This window comes from Canis aureus, chromosome 36, assembly GCF_053574225.1.
Source record: "Canis aureus isolate CA01 chromosome 36, VMU_Caureus_v.1.0, whole genome shotgun sequence".
Taxonomy (NCBI): domain Eukaryota; kingdom Metazoa; phylum Chordata; class Mammalia; order Carnivora; family Canidae; genus Canis; species Canis aureus.
In genome coordinates this window covers 13,000,357-13,018,745 of record NC_135646.1, presented here as the reverse complement: position 1 = coordinate 13,018,745, position 18,389 = coordinate 13,000,357, and the positions used below count along the sequence as shown (strand labels likewise).

The 18,389-nt window shown below is 33.1% G+C and overlaps 1 protein-coding gene and 1 long non-coding RNA gene across 12 annotated transcripts in view; one reads left to right on the top strand and one right to left on the bottom strand.

Annotated features, from left to right (window-relative positions):
* The window catches only part of KANSL1L (KAT8 regulatory NSL complex subunit 1 like), a 130,463-nt gene that overhangs the window by 54,342 nt on the left and 57,732 nt on the right, over positions 1-18,389 (bottom strand). For 8 of the 10 annotated variants that reach the window (XR_013373158.1, XM_077885444.1, XM_077885452.1 and 5 more), the window contains one exon: positions 4,242-4,446. Coding sequence is in view for 9 of the 10 variants with exons in the window: in XM_077885444.1 (XP_077741570.1) it covers positions 4,242-4,446 (205 nt within the window). In the remaining variant the exon portion in view is untranslated. The remainder of the gene's footprint in view (positions 1-4,241; positions 4,447-18,389) is intronic. The other 2 variants (XM_077885450.1, XM_077885451.1) reach the window with 2 other exon arrangements.
* The window catches only part of LOC144306128 (uncharacterized), a 77,669-nt gene that overhangs the window by 32,397 nt on the left and 26,883 nt on the right, over positions 1-18,389 (top strand). For both annotated transcript variants that reach the window (XR_013373160.1, XR_013373161.1), the window contains exons 4-5: positions 5,997-6,081; positions 6,469-6,563. This is a non-coding gene — a long non-coding RNA (uncharacterized LOC144306128). The remainder of the gene's footprint in view (positions 1-5,996; positions 6,082-6,468; positions 6,564-18,389) is intronic.

Genomic DNA, 18,389 nt, shown 5'->3' with positions numbered 1-18,389 from the left:
ACTTTACTAAATTATTTTTCCTGAAAGAAAAAGTTGTGTTACAATTTCTTGGCTCATCTCATAAAAGCTATCCCCTCCCCTTCCATGCCACAGGCACTGAGGATCTTCACTGTAAGAACCTGGAAGTGGGGTGTGTAGAAATAAAGTCCATGAAAGTGTAGAAGGACTTTTAGGACTATGGTCCCCAGGAATTTTTCACTCTCAAGCTAGTCCATACTTTGTCTCAAGTAATTCATCAAAATAACCAGTTAACTGTTTCTAACAATTAGTTTATGGTGGCTGTGGCTTCTGCTCCAGGTAAGCACATCTTGGCTGTGGCTCTTGGAAACTGCTTTACTCTCCACATTTCAGGGTGGCAGTTTGTCCTGTAACCTCAATTCTTTGAAGGGTCCATGAAAACGCACTGATTTTCAGTTTGTTCACCTTTTTCTTATTGTAAGAGTAGAAGGGATGACTTCCAGTTTCTTTGTGTGTTGGAACTGAAACCAGAAGTCTTGCTAATGTCTTTACTTGTATGATGATTTTTTTTTTCCTGGCAATTTATACATGTACTTGTTGCAATGAGTATGATGATCAACCATTTACTATATGCTACATTGTAGCAAGAACTTCCATCTCTCCATTCCCTTTATATATATAAGCTTTTCTCAGCCAGTACTCTGCTAGAGAGTTAAGTTATAGAAAATAATTTAAATCATTATTTTCTCAATTCTACCAAGGATGCTACTTAACTAGTACCATTCTACATGCATAGGAGTTAATTTATTACATAAAATGGATGTGTTAGGGGCACCTAAGTGGCACAGTAGGTTAAGTATCTGACTCTTGGTTTCAGCTCAGGTGTGATCTCAGGGTTGTGAGATCAAGCCCTGTGTTAGGCTCTGCAGTCAGTCCAGAGTCTGCTTAAAACTTTCTCCTTCCCCCTACTCTGCCCCTCCCTACCCCTGCACTCTCTCTCTATGTCTAAGATAATAAATCTTTAAAAAGAAATAAGTAAATAAAATGATGCCTTAGCCACTTTACTCGTAATGTTTCAATGTGTACTTCCTAAAATAAGGATATTTTCTTACATAATGGCAAAACAGTTATCACATTTAGGATTTAATATTGATACAATACTTTTATATAATCTACCACCAATAGTACAGTTTTCTCAATTGTCCTAAGTATTTCCCCTCCCCCCTAAAAGAATTCTGGTCTGGTTCAAATATTCATTTAATTGTCATGTATCTTTTTAAAGTCTCTTTCAATCTTCCTCAGTCTTTTTTGATCTTCATGACACTGACCTTTTTTTTTTTAAGATTATAGGCCACTGTTTCTTAATAATGTGTTGCTGATTTTGGCTATGTCTGCTATTTCCTTACAATTAAATTCAGGCCATGCATCCCTGGCCAAAATACTGCACAGTGAAACTCTATCTTTCTCATAGGCCATGTTAGTTTTGATCACCCATTGATGTTTCTTTCTCAGTCTTTACCATGAATCACTGCAGTAATTCTATAGTGCTCACTCCATATTTATGAATCAGCATTCTACTATATGGAAAAGTTCTCCCTTTCTCCTTATCTATCAATCAATTTAACTATTAGCAGCATGAACTCATGGTTTCCTATTTTTTTCAATGGTTCATTACTGTCCTTAGTTATTTGTTTCTCAAACTTCTAGGTGCTTTTGACATGCCCCTGCCCCATCTCTCTCTTTTTTTCTTTCTTTTTTTTTTTTTTTGTATTTTTTGTAACACTTCCTTGCTTTCTGGTAACATGAGATGTTCCAAGCTCATCTTATACTCTCTCTTCCCCACATCTGGAGATCAGCCATTTCTCCAAAGATCTCTATTTCCTTTCAGCAGAGAATGGTATTAGAAAACAAGAATGAGTGCCATATGTAATCACTGCTGTCAGGGTAAGTACGAGTCATATCCAATTTGTAACTATTATCCATAGGTGGCTATTTAAATCAAAATTAACAAAATAGAAAGTTCAGTCCTCTAGTTGCATTAGCCACATGTCATGTGCTGAATAGCTACATGTATTTTGTTACTATCATATTGGATAGCACAAGTATCTATGGAACATTTCCATCATTACAAGAAAATTCTATTAGGCATTACTTAGTGTTATAGACCCTTTCACAAAGCAAATTGAGGACACACGCACACACTTATAAGTTCTTACTCTCCATTACCTTTTAAATATCTTCCCATATTTACTACATTAATTCTTTCATACATTAAACAATTACTTATTAAGCATATACTATTGGGACACAGTTACTGTTCAAAGCTCTGTATGTTCAAATATAAATAGTCCCTGTTCCTAAAAACTTACAATGTAAGTTGACAGAAGACAGAAAAATAAATGATTATGACAAAGTAATGGGTTATTTTTATAATAAGGTTTATATTAATATCCCATAGTGGAGATGTTAAGGAAGGCTTCCTGAAAGAAAGGATATTTAGGTTTAGAAAGGTAACTGGGTACTAAATATCCTGGCAATTTGGGGGAGAAGTTGGGGGGTAGGTGCATCTGTTATTTTCCATCATTTCTTTCCATCTCTATTCCTATTTACCTAAAATTCTTTCTCCAACTCTCCCATAACCTTTCAAAATTCTGTTCATTCCCTCAAAGCCCTTATTTTATGATGCATTTCTTCATACCTCTAACCAGATAAGCCCTTCCCCAATCCCCAAATATACTGTCTTAATTGAATTCAAAAACAAAAATTATTTGGTTTATTTTTGTCATTATCAATACAATGGGTAAAAACATGGGGTTTGGAATCAGACTTATTGCTTACTAGCTAGCTGTGTGACCTTGGGCAAGTTACTTAATCTCTCTGCACCTCAATTTCTGATTCTAAAGGGGAGATTAATAACATCTCACAGTCATATTTTAAAATAACAATAAATAATAAAATAATGTACTGAAAATGCTTAGCATAATGACTGGAATATGATAAACTATATGGTCTACTACTAACAATGATCTCACGTTTGTTTCTTCCTTTGTTTGTTGAACAAAGGCTGATCTTTACAATCTCAGGATGTGTAAAAGTATTCTAGCAATACCTAACAAATCCCCTAAATTACTGAAGCAAATTCCAATATTTTAGATAAACAGTTCTATATATAATTATGAAATTACAAAATTAATTTCAAAAATATTAACCTATTGCTTGTAGCATCTTTAAATAAAAATCATTAAACAAAATATGATTCTGCATATAAAAACTAAATAAAAATATTTTCCTATTAGGTTGGTTATGTAAAATTTCTTAAGATTCTGAAACAAACTTAAATTTTAAAAAAATGTTTTCAAGTTGGAAAACATAGTAATAATCTGAACTGCTTAAGTGGTGAAAATCAACCTATTAATGAAAACTAATTTGTCAGAATCCACATTTCTATTTAAAATTGAAGCCATTAAAATCAAATTTAAAATTGATTTCTAATGGAACAAAGCACCCTGACTTTTATACTAATATATTTTAAATAGTTTATATAGTAATAGTCAGAAACAATATTAAATGGTAGCATAAAGAAGAATTTCTTTCCTTCGCCATTTTATTTAAAAATATAATAGGAAAAAAGCATGTCATATAACAAAAACTGGAGGTAACTTATCTTGCCCTTTATCATAGTTTGAGATATTCATTGAAAGATGTACATTTAACATTCTGCTAACAGAATGAAAAATACACTTTTCAAAATGCATGGTTTTAATGAAGTACATTTTAACTGTAAAAAGTGTAAGCATGGATATATAAAATTGCATTGTTTATATTACAGAAAAGGGAAAAGGAAAAGTCATGCTGCTCACCAGGATTAATACCAAACCTAAAAAAAGACAGCAATGCTATTTCTTACAAAATAAGTGGCAGCTATGCAGATTATCTTTACTTTTTTCTTTACTAACCAAAAGACAAATATGTAGTACACTTTTTTCCCTTATTATCCCTACCAGTAAAATCTTAAAATCACCATATGTAATTTTCCTTCAAGTTAGTTTAAGCATACAATGCATTTTAAAAAATAGAGATGTGAGAAGTTTAATACACTGCAATGTTAACAAAATTATTAAATTCCATTTATATATTATCAATATCTATATCATGTATAAACTATATATTTAAGCTTTCTAGACGTAATTACTCTAAATAATCACGTACAATCCATATCCTCTTGTATGTGAAATACATTGATGACAAAATCTTTGTTCATGTTTTCCCATAGGCAGCCTTACCTGTGGAGTCCAATAAAAAGTAGGGCTCAATCGGTAGAGTTTTCGTTTGTGGAAACTCTGAAGTGGCCTTGTTCGAGCTGCTGTACTCATGATAGTCAAGGATGGAGATTTCAATCTTGTCCTGTCTTTTCTCCTTTTCTTATTGTGCTTCTGGTTAAGTAACCAGCTACTGGAGGAAGAGAGCTCATCTAAATTCTCTGAAGCACTGAAATGCCATGAAATAATTGGGGAGTGGAGGGAATAAAACAAAACAAACAAACAAACAAAAAAAGACAAAGAAAACTAAATGTAAATTGTCTTGATCTACTATGACAGAAGAGTAATAATTTTAGCCAATTTTGTGGTAACAATTGGCAAAAGAATTGGTATTAACAGGGAATTAGATATTCAAATTGTAAAAATAATTTCTACTTCTATTTTCTCCTGTAAAACAAATATCCCATAGGTTATAAATGCTCACATGAGTTCGCTGGTACAATGTACATGTTCATTGTATATCAATAATTCATGCATGTTGTACAGTGTTATAACTATTTATATTCTTTTTTTGCATATGGGTGAGATTATATAAAATTATAGGTTTACAAAAGGCTAAAATCCCATACTATATCATTAGCTGCTCTGAAATAAACATGACATACCATCTCAGTGAATTCTGAAACAAAGACATAATCCTACTATGTTTTAGGAATATTTTTAAACTTCTGATGATATAGAAGCCACAACTATAAAATAATGAAATAGACCACACAAAGTACACATAAAAATAAGTACATTAATGTCAACATTATATTAATTTTTAAACATTATTTTTAAATATTTTTTAAAAATCAGAATATCAGGAGAAAGTTAATGCCCAGTGCCACATAAATTTCATTTATACCAGTATATTATATGTAAAATAATTAAGTTTTTCAGGTACTACACTGTATCGATTTCAACCTTACTTATATTAACAAAAGCTAGTCACTTTAGTATTCTAATATCAATACGTGAATCTGCCATACTTTGTACTGCTAATCAACAAGGAAGTTCTAAATATGTTATTTGGCTTAAGTAGAATTGGTGTTTAACAGTAATTATAAGACATTGTTTTTCCATAGCAGTATCTTTAGTTTTGAATCATATTTATGGCTGCTATAAAATATTCTGCTAGCTTGTAGAGAAAACAAATAATTTAAGAGAATAAATATGGAATTTGGTGACTATCATACATTCAACAAATACTTGAGTATGACTGGCTAGACCAGTACAGGGAAAATGAGGTGATGATAATTATTTCACTTTAGTCTTCAGAGAGCCCTAGTCAACAACATCATAAGTACCAGTTAGTAAGCGTTCTAAAGATCTGACAAAGGTTTAAGAGATAACACTACTCACAAATTAACAGGTCCAATCTCATATCCTGATGTTATTTTCTGTAACAAGTATATCAGCGGTAAGTAACATTCTGCTCTTGAGAAACAGCCATGGAGTTGGGCTATCATGCCAAGGGCGAGCAGAAGGCACAGGTGATAGGCAACAAATTAGGCACTAGGTAAGGCAGGTGACTGGCAGAGAAGTAAGCCAGGTGGTTGATATAAAAAATTAAGTCAGGATGCTAGGATTCAGGAAGGTAAGAGTAGATCCAGTACAAAAAGAGGTTCTTCTGGCAAGTCAGAAATACCTTTAGGCAGATATATTGGTTCCTTAAAAGGGACATTGCTTCCATAGTGTCTAGAGAAAATGAAAAGCTTTTTTTTTTTTTAATTCCAGGAGCCTGAAGCGCAGTTAACTCAGCTCTACTGATGGACAGCATACAGCTTTTACACTGGCTAGAGGTTTACAGGTTGGGTTAAAGGTAAGTAGAAAACATGTCACTTTGTTCAGGGAACACTATATTTTCAAGTTTCTAAGGTGATGGACACATTATCATTGAGAAAAAAAAATTTTAAAAAAACTTGATTATGTTCGCAGCTGCAATTCTTTTTTAATGACTTCTGACAGACACACTCTAGCTATTAAGGATCCTTGTAAAGTGTTATCAAAATTTATCATTCTCGAATAAATGGGGAAATGTACTGAAATTCAAAGATGTGAACTCTGTTTATTTCATACCTAATCAATGTATAAAGCACATTATTCTCACCAAAGCTCATTTGGTAGATAAACCACTTTTAAAAATAACTGATGAGGTTATTATAAAGAATTATTACAAATCACTGACAAATTCACTTATTTTCCCCAGTGTTCTACACTAAAGAGACAATAAATCAATCAACTTCAATGAAAAGCAGAAAAAGAGAAAAATGAGGGAACTTGGAAGACAACAACTCTGTTCACGTAACTATAACTTACAGCTTTTTCCTCAGGAGATATGATATAATCTAGTAATTAAGCATTAAGGAAAACAAGAACTTAAATAAAACACCATCAGCACATGATATTCTTTTAAAAAAAAAGCTATAATAATAATAATAGGAAGAGGAGGAGAAAACCCAAGAGGAAAAATAATATTTCAATAAGAGAAGATTTAGTGTTCACATCAAGTTGTAGGTACACCCCGGCAATCCCAGAAACTGAGGATGCAATAGATCACTACCAAGTACTGTCCTGTTATAAAGGCAACAATCAGTAAGTACCAATATATAATTATCACTGAACTTCTGAAATTGCAATCTTACAAGTGGGATAGTACCAGAAGAGGTGATGAATTATACTTTTGCACATTTCCAATTGGAAACTTTTGCTCAAAGAAAAAAAAAAAAAACCTGAAAGGATACATCTTTTGTGAGGTATAGGCACAAAGCATAATTTGGCTTTAAAATGAATTAAATAATTGAAGAGAAGGGGGAACTGAGGGTGGATTTACATCTTTCTCCATTTCCACTGTCACTGCCCTAATCCAAGCTTTTTTTTATTCAGGAATAAATACTCGAATAGCCTCTAACTAGTCTTCTTCATCTAAACTTTTCCCCCTTTCAGTCCCTTCTATACCAGTCTATTGGGTAAACAAATCTTATCCTTTCATGCCCCTTCCTCCCATTCCTACACTGCTTAACATCTCTCAAAGTCTTCCCATTGCTCTGGAGAAAAAGACTTCAAGTTTAAAAGGCATGGACTAGCCTGGCACCTGCCATCGCACTCCTCCCTGTTACTTGAATTCTAGCCACACCACCTCCTTTCATTTCAAATAAATCATACTCTCTACTGTATAAGACCTATCATATGTTATCTCTGCTTTACAGAACTTTCTCACATTCTCCTTCAACTACATAATCTCTAATAATCATTTGGCTCTCAGTTCAAAAGTCAGCTTCTCAGGGAAGTCTTTCAGTCCTTGGTTCATCTCTCCAATGACTAGGTCACATCCCCTTTTGAGCTTTGATAAGCACTGTTCATGTGTCCTTTGTAGCATTTTTCATAGTGATAATTTTACATTTGAGTGATTATCTGATTAACTGATGTCTTACTTTCTAGACTATAAGTAGTGCAGGTACTGTGTCTGTTTTGTTTAACCCTGTATCAAGAAGTTCCTGATATTGTACCTTGCATACAGCAGATATTCAATAAATACTTGATGAGTAGAGGAATATATACGTATACATTGTCAGGTTTATCATTCCACCTCTGTGCTTTGTATAATGCTTGTATAACACACACTACCCCTACATAATTAATTTAGTGAATGAGTAAACATTGAACGTTTTAACCTAGAGCCAAAAGAGGATCTAAACAGAAGGCTATAAAAGATATAGGCTAAGAAAGATAAGATATATACTGACATGGCCTTGCATTTCATTCTGAATCTCTAACTGATTTACAAAAGGTAGTTTTTGGTAGTAAGATATGATATATTTTATTTTATTGTATAGTCAAGTATGTCCATCATAAATTTAGAAGAATAAGCAGATAAGAACTATAAGATGTTGATTTGTAAAAAGGGTATCAATCAAGTCTAAACACTTCTAATGTGCAGAGTGCAAAACAACTGAGAGCTTTATCTAATAATCAAAGTTCTGAGCTTACATTTTGTTAACATTATCTACTTTCTCTAATAGTTATTTAATGACTTTCTGAAATCACTGTTTTTCTATTACAATCCTAGAAAATTCTGGCAGTTAAGATTATTTATAGATATCAGAAAGCATTCATTTTGCTTGTACAGAGTATGAGTGGAAAACTTCAAGTGAATTTTTTTACAGTATATGCCTATACTTTGATTACTATAGGAACCAAAAGCCCAAAAGTGAGTCAATCATTTTTTACCAGATATTCTAATGTAAATCGCTACCAAAATCCATTCCTGCAAACATTATGTACTTATAATAAATAAAACAATTTAAAAATATGGGCATATGAGGGCATTGATTAGCTAGCTTTCTGATATTATCTTGGTGGCAGTATTGATGACAGAGGATGTACAGTAACAGTCTAATTTTTATCTTTCTTTTCATTTTTTTCCTACAAACCCACTGAAAGACACTGTAGAATTTTCATAGTAAATTTCTCAAGTATTTAATAACCTTTGCCTAAGCCAAATTATGTTCATAGAAGGGCTGGAATAATTGGAATATTATAATAAACTCATAATGCTCTACTCAAATATTTTTAGTAAATAAGAAACTTCTGAGCCTGGTTATAAATTCAGAATGCCAGAACCATAAAAGCATAGAAAAGACTTCATGGGGTGACTTTTATCTTTTATTCTCAAGAAAGAGCAGAGAATATTTAACAGAGAATTTTAAAATACTGTTTAAGGACAGTAGTTGTCAGTATTCTTCCCATATTCACCCATTCTCATATTGAATACACTTTTAAAAAAGTAGAGGGGTGCCTGGTCACTCAGTTGGTTAAGTGTCAGACTTGATATCAGCTCGAGTTCAAGCCCCATGTTGGGATCCACGCTGGGCATAGAGCCTACTTTAAAAAATAAATAAAATAAAAAATACAAAAAGTACAAATCAATAATGAAGAGAATTAGAATGTGCATTCTCAAAAAGATTATTATAGCCCCACCTCCCGGCCCCCAGTTCCCCATACACTCAAGTACAAAATACCCACACCCACTGTCCTGAGTTCAATAGTGTCCTCATAAAATCTTCATCCACCAAGAACCTCACAATGTGACCTTATTTGGAAATACAGTCTGCAGATGTAATTAGGTAAAATGAGGTCATTCAGGATTAAAATGGATTCTAAATCCAATCACTGATGTTCTCATAAAAAGAGACAAAGAGACAAAGAGGAGACCCACCCAGGGAATAATGCCATGTGGATAAAGAGGTAGAGATTAGAGAGCTGGGCTACAAGCCAAAGAATGCCAAGGACTGCCAGCAAACACTAGAAGCTAGGAAAAGGCAAGAAAGGATTTTTCCCTAGAACCTTCATAGACAGCAGGGCCCTAACACATTGATTTTTAAAGTCTAGCCTATATAACTGTCAAAGAGTAAATATCTGTTATCATAAGCCACACAGTTAGTAGTGGTTTGTTACAACAAACCTAGGCAACTAATATATCCATAAAACTGCACACCTAAAAATCACTGTTTTTGCATGATTGGTAATCTCTATTTCAAGTCTCTGCTTTTTATCAGTTGGAATTTTTTTGATGAATTCAACCTTCTCCAAACTTTCCCTGATGTCAAGCATCTTGCTAATAGTTGAATTTACTATCTTGTTTTCCCTTGATAGTGTTTGGAGAAATGAATGCATCACATGCTCATCTTTCTTCTTTTTTATTTTTTTTTTAAGTAAACTCTACCCCAGTGCGGGGCTGGACCTCACATCCCCAGATCAAGAGTCAGTTGCTCTACTGACTGAACCTGCCAGATCCCCCCAAAATCTTGGGAATTCTTAAAGCTGTGAATATGTGAATTCACTTGACTATCCTTTCTATATGTCAAAGTTTTCTACAATAAAAGATAGAGAGGAAAAGAGACAGACTATTATTCTAATGAGTGCTGTTATTTTTCCTCTGGCTCTTAACTTCATGTGGTACTTTTTTTTTTTTTTTTTTTTAACATAATCTCTACACCCAACATGGGGCTCAAACTCACAGCCCTGAGATCAAGAGTTGCATGCCCTACCGACTGAGCCAACCAGGTGCTCTTCAGGTGGTACTTTTTAAAGCATTAAGGCAAAGAGACTAGGAAGCCAATTAATGGGAGTTCTATTTTTCCCACGTGTAATTTGTTTGAAATGAAGACTTTTTATTTTACTAATTATTATTTTTCATTGTATTTTATTTTGCTATTTTTCATTTTAAAAGAAAATTTGGAAATAGAAAAAAATGAAAATTATTTTTCAAAATCCCATCATCTAATCACAAACACAGCTTTCATTAAAATTTTGATTTATATCCTTCAAGTCTTTTTTTTTGAAATGATACTTACTATACAATGATTTTGGTATCCTAATTTTTCCACTTAACATTCCAAAATAAACATGTCACCATATTATTTTTTAATACTTATAGAATATTCCATTCAGTGGTTGTATCAAAATTTATTTAAACATTCCCTCTAACATTAGATTTTGGACTTACAGGTAAAAAGGCGGGAAAAAAAGTTTTTACAAAAGAAAATAATTCCTACTGACATTACTTTCAAAAAATAGCTGGGAAACTTTATTTCCTTATTGATGTCACACATCTAGCTAATATAATAATACATATCATTCAAATGTCATTCAAATAATTAATGTCATTCAAATGAACCCAAAATTATGTTGAAAATTTCAGCCTAGAATACTCAGCTAACTTCTGAGAAGTGACTATTAAAGATATTACAAGGAAGAAAGAATTACTTTCTATGTAATTAGTTTGCCAGTTTAAGTGCAGTTTTTCAATTATGATACCCAATTAGAAAGAACGGTTGCATTTCAAGAGATAATTACCATTAGTGGAAATAAATAGCATGGCAATGATTCATTGGAATTTAATTTCATATCATGTTCTGGGTCTCATTAAGGCAAAAGAAACAACAACAATAAAAATCTAGATATTACTTCAAATAGAAATTCACTTTCTCAGAGATAATACCCCATGGGGTAAGCAAGGATCCATTTACAACATTTTATCTTCATTTTAGAGTACAAGATCTAAAAACAAATATCTCCAGGATAATAAAATGTAATGCTTCATTTGTTTGAAGACTAATCTTTTCAGTTGCTCAGTTCCTGGTGACTCATCTTAAACCCTGCTGCCAAGATTAATAAAGCTAAAAAAACAATTCTAACTTCTGGGAGATACTGCCATTAAATAAGAGGTGGGGGTTGGGAATCAATGAATAACAAGTGGGCAAACAGGTAGTATGGAAAATAATTAACGAGGTGAATTTACTTTAGACATTGTGAGAGAATAGTTCATTAGGATATTATAAAAATGACCTTAATATTTTTTTAAATTATATCAAACAGTAAGCTCTACGTGATCCACTAAAAATTAATATACAGAATAGGTGGCCAACTTTTAAAAATTCTAAACTTAAATTTCTTCTAAGTTAATTATACACTAAAATTATGATATAATGTGATATAAAGCAAGAGTAAGTATGCTTTATTAGAAGAACTGTAACACTTTACTTATGAGATTACTTATCTGGCAACCCCAAGTACACAGAATATGGATGAATTCCATAAAGCCTTTCAAATAACTAAAAAACCTCACTACTCATACACAAAAGTTCACTCCTGTTACTGTTAGGAGAGGCCTTCTTTCTTACTAGAAAATGTCTCTTATTATAGTACAAATATTTCTACCACTTTGGTTATCTGATTTTCTAGTCACCCTTAAATTAGATAAGATAAAGAAGAACTGCTTGCGATAGCCATGAAATCAATTCCTAAATATCAATCTGACCATGGGGGAGAAAAGACAAATGAGTAAAAAATATTTTTTATGGAATGCTGATTACTTGCAAGAAATCTTAAAAGACATTTCATTCATTCAACAAATATCTGTTCATGCCCATGATGTGACTCTCAGTAATCTTAGGAATTAGGAAAAGAGCAGGACGCTAGGAAAAGAGCAGTTAATAGGTCAGATTTTAAAAGTTCCTGCTTTCATGGAGCTTATATTCTCATCCAGGAAGACAGCTAACCAGCAAGTAAAAAAACAAAACAAAGCAAAATGTCACACTTATTATTTCATTTGATCCTCACAACAATCCAGGAAGCAGACTGTTCTCATTTGAACTGTGATTTAGAAAGTTGCCCAAGAATACAATGCTACCAAATGGCAGAGTTGGGATTGACCTCAGATTTGTCTGATTCCAAAGAGATATTTTTAATTTTTTAATATTTATTTATTTATTTATTTATTTATTTATTTATTTAGAGGGAAAGAGAATACCATACACAGGGCTGGGGTAGGAAGAGGAGAGGGATAAAGAATCTTAGGCAGGCTCCACATCCAGTGCAGAGCCTGACATGGCACTTGATTTCATGACCCTGAAGATCATGACTTGAGCCTAAATCAAGAGTCAGACTGAGCCACCCAGGCGCCCTCTAAAGGGACTTTTTTTTTTTTTTTTTAAGATTTATTTTATTTATTTGAGTTAGAGAGAGAGAGAGCACATGCAAGAACTTGTGCATGAACAGGGGGAGGGGCAGAGGGAAAGAATCTCAAGCAGACTCCATGCTGAGCATTGAACCCTACATGGGGCTCCATTCCACAACCCTGAGACCATGACTTGACTCAAAGTCAGTGGTTCAACTGGATGAGCCACCCAGGCACCCTCTTATTTTATTTTATTTTTTTAATATTTGAGAGAGAGAAAGTGGGAAGGGAGGGGCAGATGAAGAAGGAAAGACTCTCAAGCCAACTCTGCACTGAACTGCAGAGCCCAATGGGAGCAGGAGGGGGCAGTGCTTGATCTTATGACCCTGAGATTGGGACCTGGAGATCACAACTTGGACCAAAACCAAGAGTTGGACAATTAACTGACTGTACCACCCAGGTGCCCCCCAAAGGGGTATTCTTAAAAATCAGTTTTCTCATAGCACTTGATCAGCATTTAAATTTATGTATTTAACTCTGTGATTATTCAGTTGATCTCTTTTTTTCCCCACCCAGACTCTATACCTTGAGTAAAGATACCACATATGTTTTTGTTCAACATGTATCCCCACTGCCCAATCCAATGCCTGGCACACTAAAGTTACTCAGTAGGTATTTGTTCACTATTAAGTAAATTCTTTTATAGGTACACAACTATTAATCTCCACAGTCTCTGAGGATGTGGCCATAGTCATGAGCCTGAGTTACCAAAAAACAAACAAACAAAAAAACAAAAACAAAAACAAACAAACAAAAAAACTGAATTAACTCCAGTATCATCCATGAAAGGCAATATGTAATAAATTTTATTTAATAATTCTTGGCTTATATGAAAGTTTCTAGCATATAAGTAGAATCTTCATTCCTCTTACTGTCTTAAGTACTTCTTTCATAATAATATCTAGATTATGCTTTAAAGTTACTAAAACATGTTGAGTAATTTTTCTCTATTCACGAAATCTCTTGATTTAAGCTGACATAAAATGATTACATCCAAAGCAAAGCACAAAAGTCATGTGACAAAAAGGTACATTTTAGGCTATTTTGAAATCTTTATTTTTATTATTCATTTGTTTAAAAAAATGGCATTCCCAAATATAAACATTTAGTTAAAGAATATTAGTACTAGAAACTATAAATATTTGTGTCCCAGTAAATTTAAAGATAAAGAAATAGCATGTAAAGATTTTAAGCTTACTTGCCCAAGGTCATAAAATGTCAAAAACAAAAAGAATAGATAAAAATGTATACTTTATATTCATAACCACAAATTAACCTGAAACCACTAAATTTCAAAAAACACTCTAATTGATTAAAAATGAATACAAGTTACAACTTTTGGGGGGAGGGGAAGGGAGAGATTAAATGTCCCAAGATGGCCTTTTAAGGAGGTGTTTTATGTAATAAAACTTTGTTTTTATTATAGGGTCCCTAACCAACCAGGCAGATCAAAGGCAGGACAACTTTATAACTCCCCAAGAGTTATGATGGAGAAACAGGTGGTACCTCTGATTCCCAGTAACTAGAGGACTTTCAGTAACAGTTAGACTTACACAGGCCCTAAAATCCATATTGTAACTCAGGCCACTGGAAGCATTTTTTTTTTTTAAAGTAAGAATAGTTCTGAATCAATGACTAGGATAATGCCATGATATGAAAGAAATAAAACTACCTACAATTTTAATATACATACATAAAATATATAGTTTTAACATACATAATATGTCCTGACATAAAAATATCAACGGTTAACATTATTAGGCTGTTTCTATGTGCCAGGCATTGTTTTAAGAGTTGTGTATATACTGCCTTATTTACTTTTCATACAATCATATACTATCTCTCAATATCTCCTACATTTACTTTAAGATATATATTTAACAGTCAATGATCTGTTTTGTGGCATACTGCATCCTCATAGACTAACATGTACTTTTTAAGATAGTGTGATTGTAAAAGTTGGAAAAGAGTAGAAACTGAATAACTGCCAAATGTTAGTAAAGACTTGATAAAATTTTTGGAGGAGAGAGAATATAAATACTTAGACACCATAAAGACATTTAAGAACTGTAAGGTAAATATTATTTATCATAGTAAATTACCAAATTTCCTATCACTTTTAAATGTTCCTTTTGTCTGTATCTACATTCTGTAACTTCCTATTATTATACTGCTATTATCAGGTCTGACATTTGTATTAATTTACACATTTCAGCTGAGTATGCACCTCAAAATATACAAATATATATGAATACTTTTCAGATCAGAGAGGACAATTAAAGAAAACTATAGTTATATGTCCTTTCCTTTAGCCATTCTTCATTTGCTTCCCACAAGTATGTTTGAAGGCTTTCACTGAAAAAGACAGAACAGACATCCTAGATTAAGACAGTATTGACAGATAAAGAAAAGGGCAAGGGTTATAAAATCAGTAACTGGATCATTCTTTATCACCAAAATTGAAGGTAACATGTTGAAATAAGATTTAATTCTGTTTCCTTTTCAACAAATATTATATTCCTTCTCCTATCTTAAAACTTTGATATTCTATGATTATAATTTAAATAATGTAGAACTAGTCAAGCTTTGCTCACAGGCTTAGGATAATAATGCCATTTTTTTTTTGTTGTTGTTGTTTTCAAACCTATAGCGGCTGCTGTGTTTTCTATTTGCCCTTTCTGTTTTTTTTTTTTTAATTAAGATCATTTATTTATTTATTCATGAGAGACAGGCAGAAACATAGGCAGAGAGAGAAGCAGGGGAGCTCCCCAGGGGGAGCCCGATGCAGGGCTTGATCCCAGGACCCCAGGATCACACACTGAACCAAAGGCAGATAGATGTTCAACCACTGAGGTACCAGGCACCCTCTATTTACCCTTTTTGAAGTATATAATTTGTATCCTATTTTTCTCAACTTTCTGATTGTGAAATGTAAGATATCTACAAGTAAGTACATAAAATGTTTGACTTATAAATATGAAGCAATGCTTCACCTACTCGTCCCCTGTAACATAAACACCACTTAGGCCAAGAAATGGATTATCAGTACCTAAGAAGCCTCCCCACAACCTTGGGGAGGGCCTCCTCTTCATATTTAGCACAGAACTACAGAAAGGTAAATCAATATCAGGACTTTTCCAGTGTCCTGAATAACTCAAGGACTTGAGAACAATTTAAAACCACTCACCTGCCTCCTGACCTATTGTTCCCATGGACTTTTTTTTTCTGTTTTTAGCCCACTAGACATGTTTTACTACGGTTTGGTTAAATATGCCCATATACTTATTTACTATTTCATTTGTCCTTAGTTCCCTCTTACATCTTGAAATACTCATCTAGGACCATCACTTTCCATTGCTTGAGGCACACCCTTATGGTTATCATTATAATTAGAGTCTACTAGTGACCCACTCTTTAGTTCTGATTTATCTGAAGGCATTTGTGTTTCACACTCAGACTTCAAAGATGTCTTCTCTGGATATAGAATTTCTAGGCAGACAGTTATTTTCTCTCAACACACTGAAGATACCATTCTACTGTGCTGTGGCTCTTGTTACTACTCTTGAGAAGTCAGCTGTTAGGTGAACTATGGAGTTTCAGTTCAGGTGATGTCTTCCTCTTTCGCCACCTCTGCTATTGTTTTTAGATGTTTCATTTGTCTTTGTTTTATTTCCCCCATTTCCTCTGGTTCTAGAGGTGGATTTCTTTTTATTTGTCCTGCTTAAGAATCTGTGTCTGGCTTCCTGAATTTGGTGTCTTTCATCAGATCGGTTAATTTTTCAGCCAATCTCTCTTCAAATATCACTTCTGCTCCATTCTCTAGTTCATCTTCAGGTCTCCAATGAAGTCTTCTATTAGACCTGCTCAATATGTTCTCACATTTTTAAATGTTTTTTAAATGACTATTTTCCATAGTTTTGTCTCTTTTCCTATAATCTGGAACTTTTCTTTCTATCTTCTACATTACATATTCTCTATTCAGTTGTGTCAATGTTGCCAAATTCACTTATACTTAGTTTTTATTTTAATGAAGGTATTTTTCAGGAGTTTTATTTGGATCTTTTTCATATGTACCATGTAACTTTTATAGCTTCCTCCCTGCAGATATTTTAAGCCTATCTTTTACTTCTCAAATCAAAATGAGTACTATTTTTAAAAATATAATCAGATTGTTTGATAATTCTAATATCTGAAAACTTTGCAATCTGTTTTTCCTATTATTTTCTCTTTATTCTTACTCTTATCGCTCTCCTCACACATCTGATTATATTTACATGTGGGCTGATCACTGCCTTGAAAAATTATTCCTGAGGGTTTCCTGCAGGCTAAGAAAGCAGATCTCTTCCTCCAAAGAGAATCTACAGCTGTCTCTGCCATCTACCTTGTAGTATTCCTACAACTCTCCCCCTGATGCCCAACGTGGGGAAAAGTAAACAGTTTTCCTTCTGATTTACACTTACTCTGAGGCTGTAGCCCATGGAATAGGATTTCATTTCATCTCCCTGCCATAGGCAAGGCTTTGATTTGTTTTAGCTTTGATTTATCTTCCTCTCACCCCGCAAGCTATTAAAACTTCACTTGATTTTTGATTTGGCTTTGATTTCTCTTTCTTTCCCCACAAAGCTATCAAAACTCAATTTTGTCAGAAATTGGCCTCAGACAAAAGTAGATGCTGTGCTTTACTTACTTTTTTGGTTTCTTGCTTTTTCTTAGCTTTTGGCTTAGAAATACCATTAACATTCACTAATTTCTCATTTTCAAAATAAACAATAAAATATTCTTATTCAACCCAGCAATTCCACCTCTGGGTGTATGTCTAAAAAATTAAAAGCAAGAACTCAAACAAATTTTTTTAAAAAAGCAGATTCAGTTTATCTGTATACTCATTTTTTTTTTTTTTTTTTTTTTTTTGGTATACTCATGTTTAAAGCAGCATTATTCACAATAGCCAAAAGGTGGCTATTCATAAGTTCACCCAGGGATCAATGAATAAACAAAATGTGGTCTTTACACAGAATGCAATATTATTCAATCTTAAAAATGTGGTCTTTACACAGAATGCAATATTATTCAATCTTAAAAATGACACATGCTATATAATATGGATGAACCTTGATGGCATTATGCTAAGTGAAGTAACCTAGTCATAAGAGGACAAATACTGTATAATTTTGCTTATATGAGATACCAAGAGTGGTCAAATTCATAGAGACACATAGTAGAATGGTGGTTGCCAAGGAATGGGAAAAAAAGGAAGAATAGGTCCTTATTGTTTAATGGAGTTTCAGTTTAGGAAGATGAAAATAGTTCTGAAGATGACGGTGATTACTGCACAACAATGTGAACATACTTCATGCACTAAACATAAAAACGGTTAAAATGGTAAATTCTGTTTATGTACATTGTATCAGGATTTTAAAAGTTTTTATTCAAATGAATACTTTTCTTACCTTCACATTTACTTAAATATATAAAATGAACAGTATTTGTATGCTTAATAGGGACATCTTAAGAAAATGCTTTCTGACTATCAAGTTTGCAAAACATTAAATTAACTAAGCCCTTACTCTTAAAATTCATTGATTCTTAAACATGTTTTCTTCATATAT